At 41.8% G+C, this 26,804-nt stretch overlaps 1 protein-coding gene across 1 annotated transcript in view; it reads left to right on the forward strand.

Annotated features, from left to right (window-relative positions):
• The window catches only part of LOC149458374 (cytidine monophosphate-N-acetylneuraminic acid hydroxylase-like), a 253,892-nt gene that overhangs the window by 36,212 nt on the left and 190,876 nt on the right, over positions 1–26,804 (forward strand). The window contains exons 2-3 of the mRNA XM_089682231.1: positions 804–1,007; positions 12,932–13,023. Coding sequence (XP_089538357.1) covers positions 805–1,007; positions 12,932–13,023 — 295 coding nt within the window. The 5' untranslated portion in view covers position 804. The remainder of the gene's footprint in view (positions 1–803; positions 1,008–12,931; positions 13,024–26,804) is intronic.

Raw genomic sequence — 26,804 nt, forward strand, 5'->3', positions numbered from 1 at the left:
GTATGGCATGAAAGGAAGCCATCCATTGTATACAACTGTCATATGACCTGCTGTTATTGGTCAAGGCAGATCACATGGTACTGGTAACGGTGGTGGGTACACAGATCTGTCATCGGCCGTGTCTGAGGTACACAGCCGGTGAGAGATCGCGCCCTGCGGGTATGCACAATGCGCGTTCCAGGAAGGACGCCATTATTATTTATTTAATATTATTTATTATATTATAATTTATGATTTCGTGTTTCAAATTTTATCATATCTGGGATGTTTACTAGACTCTGGTTCGGACAGATTTCAGTGAGTTATTCCTAAGAATTACAGGCCTACAATAAAAATACAACATATTTCCATGCAAAAAAATGTACCTCTTTGAGCACAGAAATATTGACATAATCAGACCACTAGGGAACAGTGCTACGCAGTGTCATGGTGTAATAAGGGTCAGGTAGCACCCAGGGTTCTCACCCATGCAGGTTGAGAGTCTTTGTGATGTGTGTTTCATGCTCATGTTCTGTGTTCTAAGCAGCAGCATTGAACGTGATGCAATGTCAGTTGAGATGATTGGATTTCCAATGCAGAGCTTTACAACTCCCCCATGAAACTGATAGCAGTTGGTATCTTATATCATTTGCCGGTTAGGTTGATATGCTTTGGTATGGTACGGCACATCACATAACAGTTCTTTGACTTTTCATACCACACCTGTTACATCCTACACCATAATAGCATCTGTTTTAACTTTAAGTTTTAATACAAAAATAATTGACTGCATCTAATCTATAACTACTGGATATTTTTTCTAGTATGGAACAAACAGCAAACACTCTCCTACATATCCCAGCTTCAGATGTGGAAAGTTTAAAAGAAGGGATCAATTTCTTGAGAAATAAGGACAGCGGTAAAAATTTCATTGTGTTTAAGAATGGGGATGTGTTAAAAGCTTGTAAGAACCTGTGTAAACACCAAGGAGGAACCTTCATCAAGGATATTGAGGAACTGGATAGCAGGTAAATACTCTTTCATTCATATTACATTACACTAGTTTTTATGAAGTGACTGTTTTACCCAGAAACTGCATGTTTTACTAGCACTTTTTATGGTTTTGTATTTGTTCAGAGAGAGACTATTTGTTTTAAAGTTAGGGCTGACTCAACACCAGATATGCACAGGAACACAGTGGACGTTCCTGTTCGATTCCCGCGCATTCACCTGGAGTGCGATTTTCAGCCTATTTATTTGAATGGGCTGAAATGGCACCAGAGTGTACAGCAATTAGTTTGAAAAACATTCCACACCAATTGCATGGTACTGTGGTAACATGCGATCTGGTGCCTGCAATCGCACTGCATTTGCAATCTACATTTGGGGTGCCATTAACAATTTATTGGCACCCCCAGCAGATTGCAAAGGCAGTGCATTTGGAATCTAGTGCTGGAAACACGCATAGAATGCTCCTTTCCCACATTTTTTCCTTTCCCATGTTCTGATATGAACTGTCCCTTACCCTTTCTGTTTATGCATTTTTAACTGAATTATTTTGCCAGTTTTTTGTTAAAAAAAAACAACAGGATTTATACAGGGCCAACTACTTGCACAGTGCTTTACAAAATAATGGAAACAGTACAATTACAATACTCGTGAGAGTTCACAATCTAATATATAAATATGTTTGTTGTAAAAAAAATAAAGTAAAACAGCACTCTGGATTAGTTAAAGAGGCAGCGCAGCAGTAGCTTTCTATCACCAGGCTTGCTTTTAATTCCCTAAATGATACTTATCGATTCTCATATAAATTTAAATGGGAACAAATGGGCAGCACTGATGAGCACTGATGGGTGGCACTGACTGACGGCGCTGCTGGGCACTGACTGGCAGCACTACTGGGCACTGCTGGATGGCACTGCTGGGCAGCACTGATGGGCGGCACTGATTGGTGGCACTGATGGGCACTGGTGGGTGGCACTACTAGGCACTGATGGGCACAGGTGGGTGGCACTGCTGGGCACTTGTGGGTGGCACTGGTGGGGTGTGCGGGAGGGCGCGTTCTGGGAGGATGTCATATGACGCCCTCCCAGAACTGGCCAGCCACGGTTAAGCTGTCATTCGGCTATCTGCGGTTGGCAAGTGGTTAAAAACGTCATAAATAAGTACTATGGGTTAACCTGCTCCCGCCGGCCATATGCATATATGTGGCCTTTCGGTGGTTGGGCTTTGACACCGAGAGGCCTCATATATGCGGCCCTATGTAAAAAGTTTCTGTGCACCCTGAGCTCTCCCAGCCCAGTTACTGGAAGGTACCAGAAAGCCCCCGATGCCTACTTGCAATCTGGAGCTTTCCGATCATGTGACTGCCAATCACAGTGGTCACATGATCGGCATGTCCACCTCCCGGCATTTAGAACCTCTTAAAGGGCCGAGAGGCGGCAGCAGGAAGGGGTTAACATTGTTTGCAATATTGAGAATTATAATTTGTGTTTACCATATTTTTTTCCAATTAAATGCATCTACAAACCATCCCCATTGTAATCCTATATCCTTTAACAACTTCAATACTGGCACTTTCACCCCGTTCCAGTCCAGGCCAATTTTCACATTTCACGGCTCTCACATTTTGAATGCCTATTATTCAGTCAACACTGTACCCAAATTAAATTTGTACAATTTTTTTAGATAGATAGAGCTTTCTTTTGATGGTATTTAATCCCCACTTGGTTTTTTTAATTTTTTGTTCTATGTAAACAAAAAATACTGAAAATTTAGAAAAAAAAACCCACATTTTTCTTAGTTTCAGTTACAAAATGTTGCAAATAAATAATATTTCGCCATAAATTAAAGCTAAAATGTATTCTGGTATATTATATATATATTTGAAACTTTATCAATCCGAAAATGACCCCTTTTTGTAAAGTAGACACCCTGAGGTATTTAATAAGGGGTATGGTGAGTTTTTTGAAGCTGTAATTTTTTGTCACAGTTTTTTGGAAAATGAAGAAATTAAATAAAATGTGTTTTTTTTCCACAATTTTGTTTTTACATACTTTTACCAAATCAGTACAGCATCACCATATGACTGGAGTGCCATGGGTCAGGGACACTGACTGGTGACAGTATGTAAAAAAAAAATGTTTTCAATGTGCTGAAGGGGTTGGGGGTGCCCTGTGTGACATCTCAGCTAGTGTTTCAGGACACCTATGAAGATGGAACAAAGTATTATATGTACTTTGTCTCATTATGAACTGAATACTGAAATAAAAAATATGTACTTCTTTTTTCAAGCTATATAATACAGTATATCATTGCATACAGCTGAATTCACTAAGCTTACATACCAAGATAATTAAGATAGTTCATTGGCTGAAGTAAAGATCTTTATGATTGTGTTAGGGTTAGTTCACACATTATGTGTGTTTTTGCACTGAATTGCCATTCATTTTCAGTGGTACACAAATGTAATATAGCGACACGTGTGCTATAGCACGCACAACACATACTAGAGCTCTGACCCAAAAAAGGGTTAAGTGCAGATTCATCTACAATTAGGTGAATTAGCACATTCAAAATCTTAAAATGTTTCCAAACCAAAGGTTTTTACCTAGATGCATTCTCTGCATTAAGGTAAAAAAAACCTTCCAATGTCTATTCCTTTCTCCCCCTCCTGAACACTTACCTGACCCCTGTATCGATCCGGCGCTCTGCCCGGCTGCAGGTTTTCTCTCCCTGCACTCACAGGCTTTGTTGAAAGTAGCAGGAGCCATTAGTGAAATCGTGTGGAAGGGGGAAGAGGTCAGGGTCAAGTTGCGCTGTGTGCTTCTATAGATGTACACAGCCCAGCTCAGGACTGCGCCCACATGTGTGTTTCAATAGCAAGTGGCTTGCTATTGTGGCATATGCTGAAGAGGACGAAAGGATAGCATTGGCGGGGGACCCCTGAAGATGCAGTAAGCAAACACTCTGTGCAATATTCTTGCACAGAGCAGGTAGGTATAAACCTGTTATCTTAATTTGCAATCCACATTAGTAAGCATTGTGATGTATGTTAATGTCCATTACCACACATATATGAAATTTAAAAAAAAATTGTGAATTGTGTCTATAGACCCATGTTGCTGTCCTGAATGGCAATCATGGCAGGTTGCTGCATGCATGTCCTGCTGCTCCACAGGTGGCGGGAACAAGGGACTGTGTTATTCCATTGCTCGTAGCAACCAAAACGGGTCATCGCCTTTTTGTGTATTACAAATACCCCTCAGCTGCTCAACATTACTAGGGGTCAAGTGCTATTTTTCAGCTGTGTGCATCACTGCCCATAGTGACCAAACCGAGTCAGCGTCTCAGTATGGATTACAAATGGCCAGGCGCCCAACTATGGCTGGGGTCCTGTATCATGTTGAGACAAGTTCCTCAAAAACCAGTGGACTTGTCTTGTGTTCCTGCCAGGAAACTGCTTTTCAGGTCTGCAACCCAGTCAGTACAGGCCTGCTTGGCTGAGAAAGGGTTCACACCAACATGGGAAAGGTCTTGCAGAACCATGCTGCTGATGCCACGCGTCTGAGTGAGGGGCAGTGACCTGCCACCGGTCATTTATTCAGTGGATCTGAGCTCAGGACTATGAGTGGAGTGAAAGGAGGAATCCCGGTTGGCCAGAGGAAAGCAAGAGGTGTGTGGTGTGTAATCCTACAGTCAGTCAGGTATCCGCCACTACTGTTGTGGGAGAGGTTGAATGATAGCCGCAGCCTGGAGCCTAGAGAAGGAAGAGTCGCGACCAGAGGCAAGTGTATTTAGTTCCCCAGGAGAGGCCAGCTGCTGAAGTTCACCCTGTCACCCCCACTCGGAAGGAGCAAAGGTCAGGTGTCTGCATATTCTCAGGTGAGCCAGTGGGGTGTAATGATCGGGGTGCAAGCGATTGGGGGTCTCCCAGACTGAAAGCTGAGTTTGGGCCCTTGGAGATAGAGACTGAGTGTTCCCCAGAGAGTGATTTGGATGAGGAATGGCACTGGAGGGATACTCAGGACATTGCTGACCTGAATGAGTGACTATCTGCAGGGGAAGCAGGATATAGGGAGAGGACTGTTACCCCTGACCAGGCAGGATGGGTGGCCAGAGCGGAGCTGCCATCGACCACAGAAGAGACAACAACCAGATAAACCAAACTTAATCCATGTCCAGCATCAGACCCAGGAGGGGCCATGGGATATGGAGGGCAGGAATACAAGCTGTGGATTACCTGGTCTCCACAAGCTTGTGTACTATCTGGACTGGGCAATTGCAGGGAGCTCCCTAGATTCTCCAGATTCCAAAGGAATGTACAAAGGAGAACCGCACTGGAGTGGGGGATTGGACTTCCTGTATGTCCCCACAGATGTTATGGACATCATCGAGACCTCCCACTCTTGTTGGGAAGAGGAGCTTATTTGAGACCATTTGCACGTTCCTAAGTCTCAAAGGGGGTCCCCTAACCCTGGTGTGTTGGCCCGGTTCCAGGATATCCGGCTGAAGTTTAGCCATCTACATGGACCAAGTAGTTATCATTAAGGCCAGCCGGCCCAGCAGGAGCTACTCGGTGACTAAACTGGGTGCCAATGGAGAAGTCATCAGACTACCTAACCCTGAGCTGTACTGGTGAAATTCTTGGGAAAATCCCTTTTCTTTGTTGAAGCTGTCGGGCCAAAACATGCCACCCATCGTTTCTTTCTCTCCTCGGCCTAATATTGTGGGAGAGATCTAGTAGTAAAGCCCAATACATTAATATAATAGACTGATACTATGGAGGGGCTCTTCCTTCAGAGACTCTTGTGTATAACAAGTTCTCTGTTAGCAGGATTATAACCAACCACTAGCACACTGTGTAGATAGTTTAGCCAGTGTGAGGGTTGTATACCTGTTTTGTCCCCTTTGCAGGTTCATCATGGATGGCTGTCCTTTTATTCAAATTTGGGACTTTTCAACAGTTTGCTGGAAGGCTTCCCTTTAGGGGGAGGTGCTTCAACAAGAAAGAAAATGTGTATAGTTTGCTTATTGATAATATGTGATTTGCTAGCCACAGGAAGCTGCAGGCAGGATGTACATATATTCTGATTTGATAACTTTCTGGCTACAGGGGTCTGTAGTCAGAATGTACATATGCCTTATTTAAATCTTGAAAACAAAATTTATATTTTTGTGAGTGTGTGTATATATATATATCAATATCAGGGGTGGACTGACAACTCACGGGGCCCCCAGGCACTAGGGGATCATGGGGCCCCTGTGTCCTTTCCCAAACTCAAAAAAGCCTATGAAAAAGGTCTCATGGGGCCCCCTACTGACCCCAAGCCCACGGGCAGTGCCTGAGTTTCCAAATGGTCAGTCCGCCCCTGATTGAGTCATATATATATATATATTTGATATTGAATATTTATTTGTACATATCTCCTTCCAAGTTTGTACCCTTCTCCTGTACATTTTTCCTATGGGATGCCCTTGCTCCTGGGCTCAGGAGCCATTTTTGTACATATTTTTCTAGCCAATGGGGACATGGCTGTTTTTAGGAGGGGGGTGAGTGTAGCACCCTCTAGTGTGCTACTAGAATAGTGTAGTTTATTGTAGGTACAATCATTGTCTGTGACTCATATGTCACAAGTTAGCCTGCAGTTTCGTTTGTGTTCTTACCTTCTTGCTGCAGTCCTGTTCCTGATCTGTCTCATATGTTTGTCTGTGCTCATCTATGGGCATCGTCTGCTGTCCTCTGGGTTTTATTTCCTTCCCTTCCATCACTTCCTGTCCCGCCTCCTTGTCTGCCTGTCTATATAAGATGTGCTAAGACTAGGCCACTTTGCCTGAGCAACTTCTTAGTTGTTGGAGCTCCCATGTGGTTCTGCTGTGAATCTTATATTGTCTATTTGTGTACCGACCCTGGCTTTGTTCCTGATCTCTTCTCATGTGGGCAGCACAGTGGCTAAATGGTTAGCACTTCTGCCTGGCAGTACTAGGGTCGTTGGTTTGAATCCCAGCCATGGCACCACCTGCCTAGAGTTTGCATGTTCTCCCTGTGCCTGCGTGGGTTTCCTCCGGGTACTCTGGTTTCCTCCCACACGCCAAAGACATGCTGGTAGGTTAATTGGCTCCTGTCTAAATTGGCCCTAGTATGTGTATGTATGAATGTGAGTTAGGGACCTTAGATTATACACCCCTTTAGGGTTAGGGACTGATGTGAATGTACAATATATATACAGTTGTGTTCAAAATAATAGCAGTCAGACATCACTAACCGGATCAATCACTGTTTTTTGTAGAAATGATATTTCTACATGGCAAATAATTTACTAGCAGGTGTAGTAGAGTAATAGAAATCCAACAGACCCAACAGTCATGACATGCATGCTGCTGATTCTGCGTAATTGAATCACTAATTGAAAGGGGCATGTTCAAAATAATAGCAGTGTGGAGTTCTATTAGTGAGGTCATTCATTCTTTGAAAAACAGGTGGCAATTATTGCCCTTATTTAAGGAAGGAAGGAAGGCAGCAAATGTTGTACATGCTGGTTACAGTGCATTTCTCTCTGAAATTCTGAGGAAAATGGGTCGTTCCAGACATTGTTCAGAAGAACTGCGTACCTTGATTAAAAAGTTGATTGCAGAGGGGAAAACATATAAAGAAGTGTAGAAAATGATAGGCTGCTCAGCTAAAATGATCGCAAATGCTTTAAAATGGCAACCAAAACCTGAAAGACGTGGAAGAAAGCGAAAAACTACCATTCGAATGGATAGAAGAATAGTTAAAATGGCAAGGACTCAGCCAACAATCAGCTCCAGGAAGATCAGGGAAGGTCTAAAGTTACCTGTGAGTACTTTTACAATTAGAAGACGCCTATGTGAAGCCAAGCTATCTGCAACAAGCCCCCGCAAAGTCCCACTGTTGAAAAAAAAGACGTGCTGAAGAGGTTACAATTTGCCAAAGAGCACATTGACTGGCCTAAAGAGAAATGGCGCAACATTTTGTGGACTGATGAAAGTAAGATTGTTCTTTTTGGGTCTAGTGGCCAGAGACAGGTTGTCAGACGACCCCCAAACACTGAATTCAAGCCACAGTACACTGTGAAGACAGTGAAGCATGGTTGCGCAAGCATCATGATATTGGGATGTTTCTCATACTACGGTGTTGGGCCTATTTATCGCATACCAGGGATCAAGGATCAGTTTGAATACATCAGAATACTTGAAGAGGTCATGCTGCCTCATGCTGAAGAGGAAATGCCCTCGAAATGGTTGTTCCAACAAGACAACGACCCCAAACACACCAGTTAGCGTGCAACATCTTGGTTCCAGACCAACAAGATTGACGTTATGGAGTGGCCAGCCCAATCCACGGATCTTAATCCAATAGTAAACTTGTGGGGTGACATCAAAAATGCAGTTTCTGAGGCAAAACCAAGAAATAGAGAAGAACTGTGGAATGTAGTCCAATCATCCTGGGCTGGAATACCTGTTCAAAGGTGCCAGAAGTTGGTTGACTCCATGCAACACAGATGTACAGCAGTTCTCAGAAACAGTGCTTTTACAACTAAATATTAATTAAGTGATTCAAAGGAAAGCAAAATCTTCAAACATTTTTCAGTTTATATAGTGAAAGTTTGAGTTTGTAAAGAAGAATACAAACACTATTTTTTTGAACAGTCTAATATTCACTTTTCTTCATTTTTTTTAGAGGAACAACACAAATTCGATATATTTTTCTTCATATTTTGATTTGGAATAGAATATGTAGTGTTCCCAATGCATTTGTGTGTATGGAAATAAAAGCTATAAGAAGGATTTTGAGCTTTATTCACTTTTTTCAACACACTGCTATTATTTTGAACACAACTGTATGTGTAAAGCGCTGCGTAAATGGACGGCACTATATAAGTACCTTAAATAAATAAAAATGTGTTTGTCTGTGCTCATCTATGGGCGTTGTCTGCTGTCCTCTGGGTTTTATTTCCTTCCCTTCCATCACTTCCTGTCCCGCCTCCTTGCCTGACTGTCTATACAAAATGTGTTCAGACTAGGCCACTTTGCCTGAGCAACTTCTTAGTTGTTGGAGTTCCCATGTGTTTCTGCTGTGAATCCTATATTGTCTATTTGTGTACCGACCCCGGCTTTATTTCCGACCTTGCTAGTTTTCTGCCTGTCCTGACCTTGACTTGCCTATTGGATTCTCTTTGTCTTCTCCTGTTATACCCTGCTCCCGCGAGCGGTCTCCTCCACCTCAGCTGGGTGTACCTGGGGGCCGCGACCTGGTCCCAGCCTGCTGCAAGTCCATCCCCACCATCAGGGGCTTTGGTGAACAAGCAGGCTGGGGCTTAGATTCCACGCCTTGGGGAACCCCAAGTTGAGGATTAATAGAGCTCACTACCACAGGTGCTGACATCATGGTAATTGTGTGAGTCTGTAATTGAGGTCAAGTTATTGCAGGTCAGCTGGATGACCCAACAGGTTGTGGCTGTGTCACCTACTCCTGACTCTGGAGGACCAAAGAACCTTCCAGAAGTCGGTAAGCAGGAAGGGGTGGAGACCTGATCTGCAAGTTCATGGGAGTCTTGCCAATCTCAGGTTTGGAGGCCCTAGTAGAATGGTGGACTGGCCCATAAATATGGGAGAGTCAGGCCCACAAAGGAGTTGGGTTGAAGATGGAGTGGTGAGGAGACTGTCAGTGCCTGGGAGGAGTCCCCAAAGTCTGGGTGAGGGGGGCCTCCAGGCTGAGTTTGGGCTGGCTCTGGAACATACATTTAGCAGTGAGGCATGAATGGGATGGAGACCTGGAGCAGCAGGGAGCAAAGAGGGCAGTGTGAGTATACCAGCACCCTCTAGGATCTACAAGAGGAAAGATTGCCACATGTAGCAAGCTTTGGGTTGGGCTCAATCCATTATCTTTTTCTTGGGATATCTTCTGAGAAGTCTGGAGGGCTGGTAGTGTTTGCAGCTGTGGTGCTGTCACTTTAGACAGCACCAAACCACAAGACTAGGTATCACCCAAAATGTGACAGCTGACTTTTTCAAGTACAGACAAACTCAAACCAAAATTGTAGACCAGGAATGAGCAGAGCAGAGTTACAACAAGCTTCAGTGTCAGACAGAGCAGTCAGTTCTTTGGGCAGACAAATGTAGCCAGAGACAAGCTGATGGTCAGAGAAGGCAGCAAGCAACAGCAGGCTCCGAGGTAAGTCAACATTAAAAGAGTAAGTAGGGGGAGTCTACAGGGGGAGAGAAGACATTTCTGCATGTAGCTACAAGAAGTAAAGCTGATTTTTGAGCAGCTGCTAGTTCCTAGTCCGTAAAGGGCAGCTGCTACTGATCCACAATGACCGACAGTTTCCAGGAAAAGAACAGTCCAGGATCTGCCTTTGTACATAGAAAGGAAATGTCCCCCTTCCATTGATTCAAGCCAAAGTGCGCATCACATAATCCCTATTTCCCAATCCAAGTTGAATTCCCTTAATAAAACAACAAAACCAAGCCCATGGACTGGTCATTGTCTTTGGATGCTAGTCTGTGTCAGAAATACTTGTTGCCTGGCTTTGTGGAAAGAGGCTTAGGGATACCCTCTACACAGTAGCCCTCATGAGGATAGCACTACAAGGGTACCACTCACAGTTCAATGCAGAGATACCAAGGGTAAGGATGCTCCATTAGCGTCTGTCTTCAGAGGGCGGAATGCAGCCTGGCTGGTCCAGTCCAAAAGGGGGGCCTCTGTAAAAGGTTGCAAGTCCATGGCCTGTCCCTACAGTCTGGAACCTTTCCCTGCGGCTATCACTTTCCCTGACAAACGAGTACTCTTTCCCTACTCTTGCCACTTATTGAAATGTGTGTCTAAACCTGGGGGGCGAGGACTTATAAGGACTCTGCTGACCTAAGATGGCTGCCAAGGGTCACCTGGATGCAGCGTAGCCAACTGGAATGCTGCCTTCAGGGAACTGGAAGCCATAGAGAAACCAGGTTGCTCCTGACTTCCTCTCTAGGCTGTGGTACCGCTCAGATCGAGGCCCATCTACAGTGGAGAAAACAGATTGCATCTGCTTTCGCTAGTAGTACAGGAACCTTTTCCATAAATGCTCTATGCTGAGTCACGTTGATATGAACGGGCTCCATTAAAAACAATGTGATTTCTATTGTCATATGATTCTGTGCTACTTAAATGGCACTAGTCTGAAACAGACCTAAGAATACTCTGTAGTACAATGCAACACAATGCAATATTTAAAAAGGAAGTGTTATGATGTTATCTGAGATGTTATCTTCTGTGAAATACAGCATACCTTTCATAGTCAGGGTAGAGCTAATCTGACTTTTTACTGCATTCCAAAGCAATAATAGATCATTCATTACAATAGTAAGTAACTGGTTGCTTAGTTACACTAAACACATTTAAAATGATTAATAATTAAATAAATACATCAATATCTTTTTTTTTAATACCCCCTTCTTCATGTTAATTTATCAGGTCTTAAAATATACTATTGGTGTTATTTACTGAAACAGGACACTGCAAAATCTTCTTCAGCTCTGCATAGAAACCAATCAACTTCCAGGGTTTTTTTCCTCAAAGGTTATTTGAACAAGCTAAAAGTTAAAAGCTGATTGGCTACTATGCACAGCTGCACCAGATTCTGAGTGCTCCAGTTTTAGTAAATCTCCCCCACATGTTGGATGCTCCAGATAACATTTTGTAATACCTAACCTATTCCTAAAAATTGGGTACAATGTTTGGAATGACTGCAAAGCTAAAATTTATAAAATGTAGAACTGACACATCTTGAAATGAAAAAATCTAGGTTTAAAAAGATAATTAGTTATTAAAAACCTAAGCCTAACATTAGTTGTGAGAGGAGCATGTAGAAGAGCTCCTGTTGAAAATGTTTGTAGCCTGGTTGCAATACATTATAGATTGTTGACACCAAAAAAAAAATAGGTACATTAGGAAAGTCAAATACAAAGTCCTTTAAAGCACAGCTCCACCCAAAAGGGAAGTTCCACTTTAAGAACTTGTCCCCCATGCCCCATGGAATATTTGGGGACCGGGTACTCGATTTTAACAGGTACATGCTTCCACTTCTGCTCTAGGCGATTGAAAGTGGAAGTTCTCCTCCCGATCCGCCGGCTTCTCCCCCCACCACATACTTTCAATTTAGTAACTCAAAGTATTGAAGCACAAACGTGCCAGCAGGAGGGATCAGCAATGGAATGACTGCTTCTGAGTTCTCTTAAAGGATAAGTTCACCTTTGGGAACATGTTACGTTCCATCCATTTTAGGGTGGAACATGTAACATGTTCCTATAGTTGCAGCCAAGCCCGCCGCACCCCTCCCTCTGATAGATAATACGGGGAGAAGTTTTTCCGTACTATCTGTCAGATTTGAAAACAGCACGGCTGCCCAGAGCTCCGCCCACATGGCCGCATCACTCATTCACAGAACTCTGTGAATGAGTGCCTACAAGTTCTGACAACCTTAGCAGCTGTTGGCTTGTAGTTTTCAATAAACTGCGGAACGCCATGATAGTTCATTGAAGCTTCCTGTCAGAATATCTACTTACCCGTATATCCCGTACGGCAAGCAGATATTCTGATAGGTCTGAAGGAGACCTGCATGGCATCAGCGATCTACTCATCGCTGGTGCAATGCTTTCCAGACACCTGCAGACAAAAATAATAAATGCACATTTTTTTACCTGCAAAAAAATGTGTATTTATTATTTTTGTCAAAAAGGTGAACTTATCTTTTAAACAATCATTGACATCAGGTTCACCTTCCTAGCAAAATTTAAATATACTCTATGTGAAATATATCTACATTTTTAGGTTCAGAGAGTCATGGTTATATTTGTAAATACTTTTGGTACCTTTTTAAAAATGTCAGTTTGGAATTCATGTTTTTTAAGGTTTGGGATCAATTGTGTCTTTTTCTATGGCTTTTAGCATTGTGCGTTGTACAAAGCACAACTGGAAACTAGATGTGAGGTCTATGAAGTATGTCAACCCACCAGATAGCTTCTGTCAAGATGAACTAGGTAAGAAACTGACAATGAGAACATTACTCCAACATATACTGTAGGTTTTTTTACAACTAAAGTAGAAACATCTAAATAGCAGCTTCACGCATAAGATTTGATTTTCAAAAAAACATGAGTATGGTCTTGTACCTTTCTTTTCAATGTAAAATAATATATCTTCATAATATGACAAAGTCTATTTTTCTGGAAATGTTGATTGCTATAGTTAAAAACATATGAAAACCATATGGTAAAATGCTCATAACATACTGTATGTTAAAATGTTAAAACACATTATATTTAACATACATGCATTTTTAATTCACATATACAGTGGATGCCGCGTAAGCTGGCTATTAACAGATTTTTGTGTGACTGGTCATATGGAATTGTCTCCAGAACATTGCTATTACTGAGTCAAATCATTTCATTTGAAAGCCCTTAAAATGTCACCCATTTCTGCAATTTGAATGGAATCACAGATTTATGAATCATTTTTCATCACAATCATATGTACATATGACAGTTAGAACTTAGTTTGTTCAGGACAAATTTTCCAACCTGTTTCATCAAATTGTCTTATCACTATGGTCAACAACTGACATCCATTTGACCACATTAACCGTTAGAAAATCAAACATATATTCCCAAAATGAAAAATTTCAAAACAAAATTCAGCTATTTTATAGGCAACTTTAACAAGATATATTTAGATTACTATAGGGGACAGAGCTGATTTGTTTCCATATACATCTGTCCACCAGTTTTCAAAAATATTCAGTGTATTTAATACACATATGTATTAAAGTGTTACTAAACCCACAATACAATCAGCCTGTATATGCAGTAAAGCATGCTTTATACACACTGTGGAACCTAAGGGGTTAATCCACTGCGTTGGGAAAAAAGGCTGTTTGATCCTTTCTTCTCTGTTCCTTCCCTTTTTCAAGCGACCACCACTTATCTCCAGACTGAACCGTAGACATGCACATGCTCAGTTTGGTGTGTATTGCTAGAGAGGTTTTTTTTTTTCTTGGGAGAGTGCATGTGATCAGCACAGGGCCAGTCAGCACTGTCCAGACAGAGGTTAGGGGATCTGTATCCTCCTAGAGCAGGGATGGGCAACTGCGGCCCTCCAGCTGTCATGGAACTACATGTCCCATGAGGCATTGAAAGGCTGACAGTTGCATCATGACTCGCAGAGGCATGATGGGACTTGTAGTTCCACAACAGCAGGAGGGCCACAGTTTGCCCACCCCTGTCCTAGAGCACAAAGAAAACTCCTCCTACAAGTTTTAGCTAGTGCTGGGGTGGACACTGATAGAAGTAACAAGACTGCTCTAACTTCTGATGAGAAAAGATATTTAGCAGTTTATATTTACTAAAATAATTGCACTTCCATGTTGTGTGTACTGTGAGAGACCAGATTTAGTGAATGCAGGGTCCTGGGTTTAGTAACACTTTAATATAATGTATATTATAATACAAATAAAAGGTCAACATGTTTTTGAAAACATTTTATAGATTATTTTACAATTCTTTCTATACATGTTAGATGTGATTTTTTTCTTCTGCTATTTCTAAATGACAGATCCAACAATTCTGCACATTATTATGAAAAAAAATATACAGAAAGGTTTATGTATTTTTGCATATGCATTTTCATTTACCATTACTCACGTACACAAGAAAAGATGGTTAAATGTATTATTTAATAATATTTATTGTAATTGAATATGTCAATGCAGTGTGCAAGGAGAAAATAGCACTAAATACATAGTAATAGCAACCAGTCAGAATTCACCACTGAACCCAGACCAGTGCATGATTCTAAATTATTAATTGGATATGGCACTTTGCAACTTGCTCTTTCCTACGGATAATCCTTGATTGCTAATTGTTAGTTTAGCAGTTTGCATTTGTTGCAAAGTTTTATACTTAAAGCAGAACTAAGCTTTCTCAATCAACATGAACTATTTGTGTTCCTTATGCTGCTCACGTTTGTAAATAAACAGGAAGCTATGTTATATTTTTTGTTTTAACCTTTTTACATTGTTTCTTGGTTTCTGGCCTAGGCCAAAATGATGTAATCTATCCCATGAGTCTTCATGGGCATTTCTTTCTTTCATCTGGAGGAGGGGATTTCTCAGCTAAGCACACTACCCTTCCTGCATGCCTGAGCTAAGGACATATGGATTCCAGGAAGTAAATGCTACATGGATCATATGACCTTACTCAAGATGACCATGGCTAGAAATGCTGAGGATGTTTTTCAAAGTGCTTTCTCCACAAGATAAAGCTTGGAGACAAAGATGGATGGCTGAGTTTGCTTTGAATAAATTAAAATTAAAGGATAAGTTCACCTTTTTACCAAAAACAATAAATTAACATTTTTTTGCAGGAAAAAAGTTTAATTTATTAATTTTGGTTCATGAGCCTAGAGACCATTGCACCAACGATTGGTATATCACTGGTGCCATGCAGATCTCCTGCAAATCTGTTAGTATATCTGCTTGCCCATACGGGATATACGAGCAATCAGATATACTGACAGGAAGAATCAATTAATTGCCACAGTGCTCTTCATTGAGAACTACTAGCTGACAGGTGCTAAGGCTGTTGGGACTTGTAGCTTCTCATTCACATAACCACCTATGCAACACCTAGGCAAAGGCAGATCAGCCAGAGTTGACTTTACATTGCCAGGGAATTAGAAATATCCAGTTTTTGCTTAATATAGCCCAATGTTGATCAATATTCCTCCTGCGCTATAAATGGTAAAAGGAGCTAAACCTAAAAAGCTGCCAGCACTCTCCTGCTGATACCTAATACAGTGTAAACATAAATTAATAAATAGTGTGGCGCTCTAAAAATGAATACATAAATATATGTATATAAACATAACCATTTGTACTACGTGACCAAATAAATATGTGACCAATTCATATAGTGAATTAATTGCAGTATATCCAAAAAAATATATATATATATTGATAAAAATAAATACCTCAAGTGATTTCAACAATAAACCTAGTATCCCCAGGTTATGTTGTTACATAACAAGCATACCATACAGTGATCATATATAATTAAATCCTGTATAAAGTGACCAACGTGCTAAAGTGCCAAAAAAATGTGCTAAAACATATATTTCAATTCTTGAATATTCTTAGAACACTCAGTCCTTCAAGTGATATCCAAATCATGCGATGTGTAGTGATAAAAATAGTGATTTGTGCCAAAAAACTCCTCTCCTACAGGTGGCTAGATTGCCTCCTCACCTCCTCCTGGTGACCACTAAGGGCCAGCAGGCTTGCAGGATCACCCTGGATCCTTATTCCACACCAGACCAGCAGCTCCTCTCCTTCTTTATTTATGTGAGACTCCCGTCTCTCTCCCTCCACCAGGATTCTGAAGGACAATGACTCACCAGTCCAGTGAGCCAGAAGAAAAAATGCCCTCTAAGTGCAGTAATTAATGACTCCTTTATTTTCCAAAAAGTAAAGAGCGACAACACTCACATTTTCTGTCAGTCCACCCTCCTCACGGATGTGTGGGTGTACTCCATGTGCCTGGGACTTCCTAGGTGTAGTAAGATGGCGTCTCACGCCGGAAATACGTCACCGCGCACCGGAAACTGCTGACTCGCGAACCTACGCGTTACGTCACTGACAACTCGTGACTTCCTCGGGGTATCGCTTGACAGGCCCAGTTCATCCCTTTATAGCTAGCCAAACAATTGCGGCCCGCCTTGTAAACCCCCGGCGGTAGCCGCGCCATTTTCATGAAGCCTTCCCTTTCTTTTAACCGCGGCCATTTTCTAAGTGACCTAATATATCCTTAGTGCCTCCTATTATACTATGGGAACACTTTTGGAATACATCCTATGAAATACTTATGAGTCTTCACTCAAATATTAGAATCTATACTGAATAACTTTGATCTAGCCCTAAAAAACTATAACTATATAAATAGATATATTGTTTTATTAGAATAATGTTAAAAATTTATTAAAAAAGAAAAAAAAATTAATGAAAAAATAGGAATGTATATATATATAAAAATATAAAAATATATATATATATAAGAAATACATATAAATACTGGGGGAGGGGAATCTTCCTATAAAACTGACACTCAAAAAATTCAAAGAATTCAAAAGAACTATTTAAATATAATTATACAAATATTAAAATCTTCCCTGCATCATGTAGTCAACCCACACATTTACATTAAATATCAATAAACAACTGATATACAGTTTTTTAAAAAAATCTTTTTCACATAATCATGCATATATAAAAGACCTCAATTTCATATACATAAATATAAAAATCCCGTATACAAATCACAGTTTGAAAGTACAATATTCATATATTAGACACCACATGACCCTCCCTTCCATTTTTTTAAAACAATATTTAAAACCTCAAAATGTATTATATAGGCCCTCAAAAATCACTAATGAAACAGTTTAAGTCAAATTCAACATTTAACCCTTTTGGGGCCTGGGTATTCATGTGATAAATCCACCTGGACTCCGCCTGACTAAGGGATTTTATTTTATTCGTGCCTCTCCAATGCCTCTTGAATTTCTCAATTCCCCAAAATTTTAGTGTACTGGGATCTTTATTATGATGCATAGCGAAATGCCTAGAGACACTATGCTTCGAAAATCCTTTATTGATGTTCTGGACATGTTCTCTAAGACGTTTCCACAAAGGCCTCTTTGTTCTGCCTATGTACTGAAGTCCACAGTCACACTCCAAGCAATAAACAACTCCTTCTGTTTTACACGATATAAACTCATTAATCTGATATACCTGGCCTGTGACAGTAGCAGTGAAATCGTTCCTTCGCTTATTCTGTCGTCTAGTGGCTATGCAGGTATAACAATTCCTGCATGGGAAAAAACCTTTATCCTTTAAGAATGTAATATGATTGTTAGTGGGGGGGTCCAGTACGTTCTTAACAACTCTTGACCTAATAGTAGGCGCTCTTCTATAGATAAATCTAGGGCCTTCTGGTAATGACTCACCTACAACCGGATCCAATTTTAGGATATTCCAATACTTTCTAAATATACTTTCTATCTTTTTAAAGTGGATATTGAAATCCAAGATTACTGCAGTTTGTGAATCTGTTTGTTTGACTTTGGACCTGTCCTTCAAAAAATTCTCCCTGTCCATATTACCCACTTCCTTAATTCTCAATTCTATATCTTCTTTTGGGTAACCTTTTTCTATGAATTTCGATCCTAATAATTCCGCTTGTTGAAAATAATCGTGAGCATAGGTACACTTCCTTCTGATTCTCAAAAACTGTCCTTTGGGGATATTAAATATCCATGGAGGATAATGGCAACTCCCCCTAGGGATATATCCGTTTCGATCTACCGTTTTGAAGTGAGTCCTAGTAGAAATAAGACCATTACTTATCCTAATGTTAAGTAATGTAACATTTATGTAATCTAAAAAATTGATTTCACTATTACTAGACTCCCATGTGAATCTAATATTTTTGTTATTGTCATTAAGTTTATTCAAAAAAGTAGTTAGGGTAGTCAAATTGCCCTCCCAAATAACAATCACATCATCAATATATCTTTTAAAAATTTTCAACTCCTCTGGGAAGAATGGATATAAATCCCTACTCTCCCAATATCCCATGAAAATGTTGGCCACGCTTGGTGCATATCTTGCACCCATCGCAACTCCTTTTATCTGTTTGTAGTATTTATTATCATGCCAGAAATAGTTGTGACTAAGACAGAACTCTAGACAGTCTAACAGATATTTCCTCTGAGTCCAAGATAAATCACTGTATGTCCTAAGTCCCCAGCCCACCGCTTCCATTGCATCTTCATGACTAATAATAGTATATAATGAGGACACGTCTGCACTGGCCAACATAAGCTCTTGTCTGCCTTTGAATTCAGTCAATATTTGTATAAGTTGTTTCATATCCCTTAAATATGATTTCATTTGTTTCACAACTGGTTGTAGAAATTCATCAATATATTGCCCCATTCTAGCCAGGACCGATTGTATACCGTTTACTATCGGTCTCCCTGGTGGATTTTTTTCATCTTTATGGATTTTGGGAACGGTATAGATGACCGGTACTCGACAAGTATCTGGCACGAGATATCTGGCTTCCTTTTTATTTAAAATGTTCTTGTCTACTCCCTTTTTGACTAATGATTCCAATTCTTTTTTATATTGTGCCGTGGGATTTTTTTTCAATAACTGATAAGTATGAACATCTTCTAATTGGACAGCTAGTTCTCTCATATAGTACTCTTTGGACAGGATCACTATACCCCCTCCTTTATCCGCTGGTCTAATGACTATATCGTCCCTCTTACTCAATTTCTTCATACCTATTTCCAGGCCTATATTTCTATTAGTCTTTGGGATGACAAATTTATCAAGATCATTAATAACCATTTTTTAAAAGCATCAATTTGACTATTATTAGAGATCTGTGGGTTAAAAAGTGATTTGTTTTTAAAATTAGTGTGGGTAATTTTACTACTCGGGGCATTACTTACAATATTCTTGGCCCCTGGTTGTCCTAAAAAGTATTTCTTAATATTAAGTTTCCTAATAAATTTCTGAGTGTCAATAAAAACATTAAATTTATTTGCAGGTGCAGGAGGGGCATATTTAAGACCTTTATCTAAGACCAACAATTCTTCCTTAGATATGGTTTTGCCACTCACATTGAATACCCCTTTCCCTACTATTCTCTTTTTCTTTTGTTTTTTGAGAGGCAGTACCCAGATGGGAGGTGGGATTATCAGAGACCAGAAGAGAGGAGCCCCATCCCTATATATAATAGGTATGACCCATTGAGGCCAGATTATCCTCAGGGTGATTTTTTAGAGAGGGATCAAGGGGGGAGGAGCCCTCCGAGAGAAGGATGGAGAAGTCCAGCAAGAGGAGGGGATGCAGGGCAGGCTACCAAAAACAAAAGAAAAAGAGAATAGTAGGGAAAGGGGTATTCAAACTTTCTCCCGAAATTAACAATGCTGTTGTCCAAGGGTGGCTCCACTGATCAAATCATCACTGCACATATAATTGTTTAACTGATGTACCTTATCACCAGGGGTGGAAGGAAAGAAAATTGCTCGATTCTCCTTTCAACACATTCAGTGTTCTGGCTGGGGGGCCTTACTGGCTGACAGAACACAGTGATTACTGCTAGCCAGGGCCACTAAGGGGATACCTCCAGGCTTCCTGTAGGAGTGCAGTCTCTGACAGTCTCCTGTACTCTTGGATCGTAAGCTCCAAGGAGCAGGGCCCTCCTAACCCTCTTGTATTGATCTGTATTGTTGCTGTATTGTCCCCCTTTATATTGTAAAGCGCTGAGCAAACTGTTGACGTTATATAAATCCTGTATAATAAAAATATCTGCAGTCTCTGACCATCTCCTGTAGTGTGTCTGTAGTCTCTGACTGTCTCCTGTACCATGTCTGCAGTCTCCTACCAACTCCTGTAGTGTATCTGTAGTCTCTGACCATCTCCAGTAGTGTGTCTGTAGTCTCTGACTATCTCCTGTACCATGTCTGCAGTCTCCTAACATCTCCTGTAGTGTATCTGTAGTCTCTGACCATCTCCAGTAGTGTGTCTGTAGTCTCTGACTGTCTCCTGTACCATGTCTGCAGTCTCCTACCATCTCCTGTAGTGTATCTGTAGTCTCTGACCATCTCCTGTAGTATGTCTGCAGTCTCTGACCATCTCTTGTACTATATCTGCACTCTCTGACTGTCTCCTGTAGTATGTCTGCAGTCTCTGACCATCGCCTGTAGTATGTGCCTGGTCGGTGTAGAAGAGAGGGGCTTTTTTTCTTATCTGTCGGACAGGCTGATTTGCACCACATGCTGGAGCCGCATTTTTCAATGGTAAAATTAAAGGCCTTCCTCCTTCAGCAAGTAAGTGCTGAGGAGACAGCAGCTCAATTTTAGAAAAATAGCAGCAAATCAGTGGCATGCTCAGGCTGGCAGCTATCAGCACTATCATCAGTGCAGCAGGCAGTGGCAGAGCAGAGGCAGCGGTCAATCTGCAGGAATCAGCACACAGAGGGATCATCTGCAGAAAATTCTCACAAAAAGGTACAGCGAGATCAAAGTGCACACACACCTTTCCCCCATGCCATGCCCTGCTGTTGCCCATGATGAATTGTACAGTCAGCAGCCAAATGTTATCATCATCATCAGACAGTACAGGTGCTTTTGAGCCACAGCACCTGTATTGTGTGATTATCATGATGATAATAAAAAGGACAATGAAATGCATCCCACATTCACACCAGCATTTAGGGCCGGTAAAATTGTAGCGGCAGTTCCTCATGTGGCTCTCAGCAGGTAGGTGTGGTTGCTGACAGGTCACTGGTGGCCTGCATTTTGTTTTGAGGCAGACACATGGGAGGGGCAGGGTTGGGGTCAAGGGCAGGGTCGAAGGGGGCCCCGTCATGTAGTCTATACGGGGCCCCATGATTTCTAACAGCGGCCCTGCAGTCAAATGTAAATAATCCGACAGGCCGGTTGTACCCTAGTTGATTGATGGATTGACTTGGGTACAATCAGCCTGTGCCGGACGAGGGTGCGTATCCCTGCGCACCATCTGTTCAACTGATGAATCTAAAATATAACCTTTATTCAGATATATATAAAAATGTATGCTAAGCTGTAATTAATGCCTATTGGAGTGGATTGTACTGCACACAACAATATGGGTACATACCATTACAATTGTTTACCTTACATCCAAATGGTTAATAACACCAGCCTAGATCACATACCATACCACTTTAGATGAAGTGACGGCATAAAGAAGACACTGTAGTTTGATCATAAGCCTATCATATGGAATATATAATTTCTATTAAGGGGATAAAGTTACTCTATGGACAATACTAATTTGATAGTATAATCTGTCTTGCTACAGATATGTAATACGGGTACACTCATCCACGAGCCTTAATGTCAGCCTCTAATGGACAAGCCCCATATATCACCATATCCAGTCAAAAATACCTCACTATCTTGAGGAATGCAAACGCTGCACTATAAAGCGCAGTACAAACCACTCCCAAAAAAGGGGAGAGAGGAGTAAATACCATGTGCATTCAAAAAGTGCTCCCAAAGAAAGACCCAAGGAAAAGAAAAAAAGAAACTCCACATGTTTCGGCTCCAAAAAACGTCAGGAGTATAAAGAATTAAAATAAATCACATAGTGGCTGGAAATTGTACTCAGTTTCACATGGTGGCAAAATGCCCATGAGGTATTGTTGACTGGATATGGTGATGTATGGGGCTTGTCCATTAGAGGCTGATATTAAGGCCCGTGGATGAGTGTACCCATATTACATATCTGTAGCAAGACAGATTATACTATCAAATTAGTTTTGTCCATGGGGTTATTTTATCTCCTTAATAGAGATTAGATATTCCATCCGATAGGCTTATGATCAAACTACAGTGTCTTCTTTACACTGTCACTCCCATACCAAGCCCTCCGGGTTTAGTTTATTTAAAATTGAAAGAAAAATGGTGTGGGGGTCCTCCTCTTATCCGAGCATGCAGCTTAGCAGGTCAGGAAAGGAGGGGGGAGAGCGAGCACCCTCCCCCTCCTGAACCATACCAGGCCAAATGCCCTCAACATGGGGAGTGCCCCTCCAAAGCACCTTGTCCCCATGTTGATGGGGACAAGGGCCTCTTCCCCACAACCATGGCCGGTGGTTGTGGGGGTCTGCTTATCGGAATCTGGAAGCCCCCTTTAATAAAGGGGCCCCAGATCCAAGACCCCCCGTGTGTGTATGGGGTGCATGGTACTGCTACTCATTCACAAAAAAAGTGTAGTGTACTAAAATGACAGAAGACAGAAGTCTTTGACAAGTCATTTATTAAAAACAAAGGTGCATTGCTTTAGCCAATCACAATGCACTGTCAGAGTGCATTGTGGGGCACGGCGGGCGAACAGCCTGCCGAACACCCTTAATATTCATGTGTTCGCCAAAGACATGAATGGCCGATGTTTGAGTCGAACTTACGTTCGATTTCAACATCAAGACCAACTCTAAGGCTCAGTTCACACTAGCTTTGTAAGCAGGTGTTTGAGGGGCTTTTTTAACACTCCTCAAACGCCTATGGAAATGATACTATGGGCAGCACACAATGCCGTTCACATTAGCAAAACATGAAGCGTTTGCATCACGTTGCGTCAAAATTGAAGCCTCATGTCAAGTCAGGAGGAGTTGAAGCATTTCAATGCCTCCCATTCAAGTCTATGGTGACGCTCCTCAAATGCCTGGCAGGCGTTTGCGGGACATTTTCAGGGCGTTAATACAATTAAGGTTATTATAGGCATTTGTAGTGCGGTCTTGTAAAACGCCTATAAAATGCCTCAAAACTGTGAATAGGGCGTTTGGGGAGCGTTTATAATGCTTGCAGAACGCCCATACTTTAAAGCTCATTAACTCCTGTCTAACGCTATAGGAGCATTTTGGAAGCATTAGAAATTAGTCAAGTGTGAACAAGCCCTAATTCTCACATAGATATTCTTTGATTACTTAAGAAGCTCTGTAAGCTATGCAGAGAGCTTCTACGGTATGTACATTATTATTATAATTATACAGTATTTATATAGCGCCAAAAAGTTTGCTCAGCGTTGTATATTACAGTGGGAGACAGTACATTACATGAGACAATACAGTAACAATACAATACACGAGGGGTTCGAGGGCCCTGCTCCTTGGAGCTTACAATCTAGGAGGGGGGGGATAGTGGTACAGGAGGAAATGGCTGTGGAGGATGGAGTGGTAGGAGGAGTGCAGGAGATCGGCTGTTAGGTGAGGGCGGGTAGGCTTCCTTGAAGAGATGGGTTTTCAGGGTGCGCCTAAAAGTGAGGAGGGTAGGTGACAGTCTGATGGATTGGGGTAGTGAGTTCCAGAGGATGGGGGAAGACCTGGAGAAGTCCTGGAGTCGGGCATGGGAGGAGGAGACCAGGGAGCTAGAGAGTAGGAGGTCTTGTGAGGAGCGAAGAGTACGTGTTGGGTGGTATTTGGATATCAGGTCAGTGAGGTAGTTTGGGGCAGTATTATGAATAGCTTTGTACGTCAATGTTAGTAGTTTGAATTTTATGCGCTGGGCAATCGGAAGCCAGTGGAGGGAGTGGCAGAGGGGGGTGGTGGATACGGAGTGGTTGGTAAGGTGGATGACTCTGACCACTGAGTTCAGGATAGACTGAAGCGGGGATAGTCTGTGATGAGGTAAGCCGGTGAGGAGGGAATTACAGTAGTCGAGTTGTGAGATAATAAGGGAGTGAAAAAGTTGTTTAGTAGTGTCTGGAGTTAGGAATGAACACATTTTGGAGATGTTGCGGAGGTGGAGCCTGCATGAATTTGCCAGCGATTGGACATGGGGCTGGAAGGACAGATTGGAGTCTAGAGTGACGCCTAGAACTTTGGCTTGCGGGGTGGGACTGATGGTGGTGTTATTGGTCGAGATGGAGAGGATGGGGGGGGGCGCGGGCTGGGGGGAAAACTAGGAGCTCGGTTTTGGAAAGGTTTAATTTGAGTAAGTGGAGTGACATCCAGTCTGATATGTCATTCAGTAGGCAGGTGATTCGGGCGGAGACTGAAGGGGTGAGGCGAGGGGTAGAGAGGTAGATTTGCGTGTCATCGGTGTAGAGGTGGTAGTTGAAGCCGTGGGAGTGTATCAGTTGGCCAAGGGAGGAGGTGTAGATGGAGAAGAGAAGGGGCCCGAGGACAGAGCCTTGGGGGACCCAAACAGAGAGGGGGAGAGAGGGGGAGGTGGCAGCATTATAGGTAACACTGAAGGATCGCTGGGATAGATAGGAGGAGAACCAGGAGAGAGCGGAGTCTCTGATGCCAAGGGAGTATAGTTTTTTAAGGAGGAGGGGGTGGTCAACTGTGTCGAAGGCCGCGGAGAGGTCGAGGAGTAGGAGGACTGAGTAGTGGCCATTAGCTTTGGCGGTTAGCAGGTCATTGGTGAGTTTGAGTAGGGCGGTTTCGGTGGAGTGTAGGGGACGGAAGCCAGACTGTAGGGGATCAAGGAGGTTGTGGCTAAAATTTTGGCTCACTTCTGTCTCCACACTGCATTGGAACAGTGTCTATGAATGACAGTAGTTCCGATCTTGTGCCTCTATCTCCCTCATTCTGAGCACAGGGTCACCCATAGAGACCATTCTATGGGGTGGGGAGCAGGACATGTGTCTCACCGCTATACAGTATATATCAGCAGCTCTCAGCCGAGATTAGAGAACTTTTGAAGTAGTTAAATAATTTGTGTTTATGTGAGAAAAATAAAAGTATTAAAAAATACAAATAGCTGTGCCTTGAGTTGGACTTTAAACTTTTATGCTTTCTAACACACACTTTTTATATCATGCTTTAATATCATGTTGAACTGCTATGTAATCTGATACGGGCAAAGGAATCTTTCCCTTCTGACCATTCAATTGTATTACTGTAGCGAGTATCTTATTTAGAGGTCAGGTCAAGATTTTAGCCAATATTCTAGTATCCCCATTTCAGAGTTATGTTTGACATTATGTGATGCATAATTGAGGATTTTTCATGGCATAGATATTACAGTAATGAATGCCTCTTTCATAGATGAGAGTCAGTTTTGCATAGTTAGAGCTTGCTTGTATAATTGAATAGGACATCTCATATGATTTGCCTAATTATGCTGAAAGGCTATCCATTTTATGCAGGTTTCCCAGTCTGACGGCTTTGTCAGAGGTTTGACTTTTCAGATAATCTATTTGAATCAGGTTGTATTTTTGAATGTTAACTAAATCTAGGTATCTGCTCAATGTCGTTGAGTTACTGAAGGCAAATAAGCATATCATATTTCAATAAAATGTGTACTTTGTAGAATTTTCGTCAGAGCTTGGTGAATGTGCATGACTGCGGATAACCCCTGCAATCAGTATGGTACTCACTTCTGACCACAGAACTATGTATGCTACCAATCTCCTGACTCCTGCACTATGTATATTAAATACTCTATGTGCATACCAGACTCCACTCTGTACTCCTGAAACCAGCACTCTGTACATTACATTTTCTTTACACCTACAGTTTGTAAATTATATACATACACCTGATATCTGCACTTTGTACGGTAGATACTTTTCACCCCTGTGCTTTGTTCACATTTTAGGTCCCTCTTTTCTAACCCCACTGTTAACACAATTTTGCCACACCCACATTTCTTCACTGCACACAGTTCACGTTTTCCCTTTCTCTGCTGGCTGCCTGTGGGCTAAGGGGGGGGGGGTGCTTGGGCTTATATGCCCTGTCTCTATCAGGTGGGGGGGGCTGTCAGGTAGGTTGTATGGGGCCCCATGATTTCTAACAGCAGCCCTGAGCTTCTGCTAGCTATCCCTAGCCTAATATGGTGCTCCAGTACTGTGAAGGTGCCACACAATATTCCTGCAGCTGGACCTCAGCTGCCAAATATTTTTTCTGTTTTCTGTAGCATTAATCCTGTGTTGTCCCTCAAAAGTGCTCCAGGACTGTGTGGCAGGGTAAATCCTGCCTTGTGTCTCAAAGTTTGCAGCTCATTCCAGTGCCCAGGCACTGTAAAGGTGCCACACAATATTCTATAGTTGACCTCAGCTGAAAAATTACTAATGCATGCTGCGGGGAAAACCTTGCATTGCACCTAATGTGACAAGGGACTCACTCAGGGTCCAGGTAAAACAAAATTTTAACATCAACATAAAGCAAAAAAAGTCCTGCTTATTCTAGCCTCTCTGGAGCCC

Source organism: Staurois parvus, unplaced genomic scaffold, assembly GCF_062004578.1.
Source record: "Staurois parvus isolate SC_StPar_1 unplaced genomic scaffold, SC_StPar_1.0 ptg000287l, whole genome shotgun sequence".
Lineage (NCBI taxonomy): Eukaryota > Metazoa > Chordata > Amphibia > Anura > Ranidae > Staurois > Staurois parvus.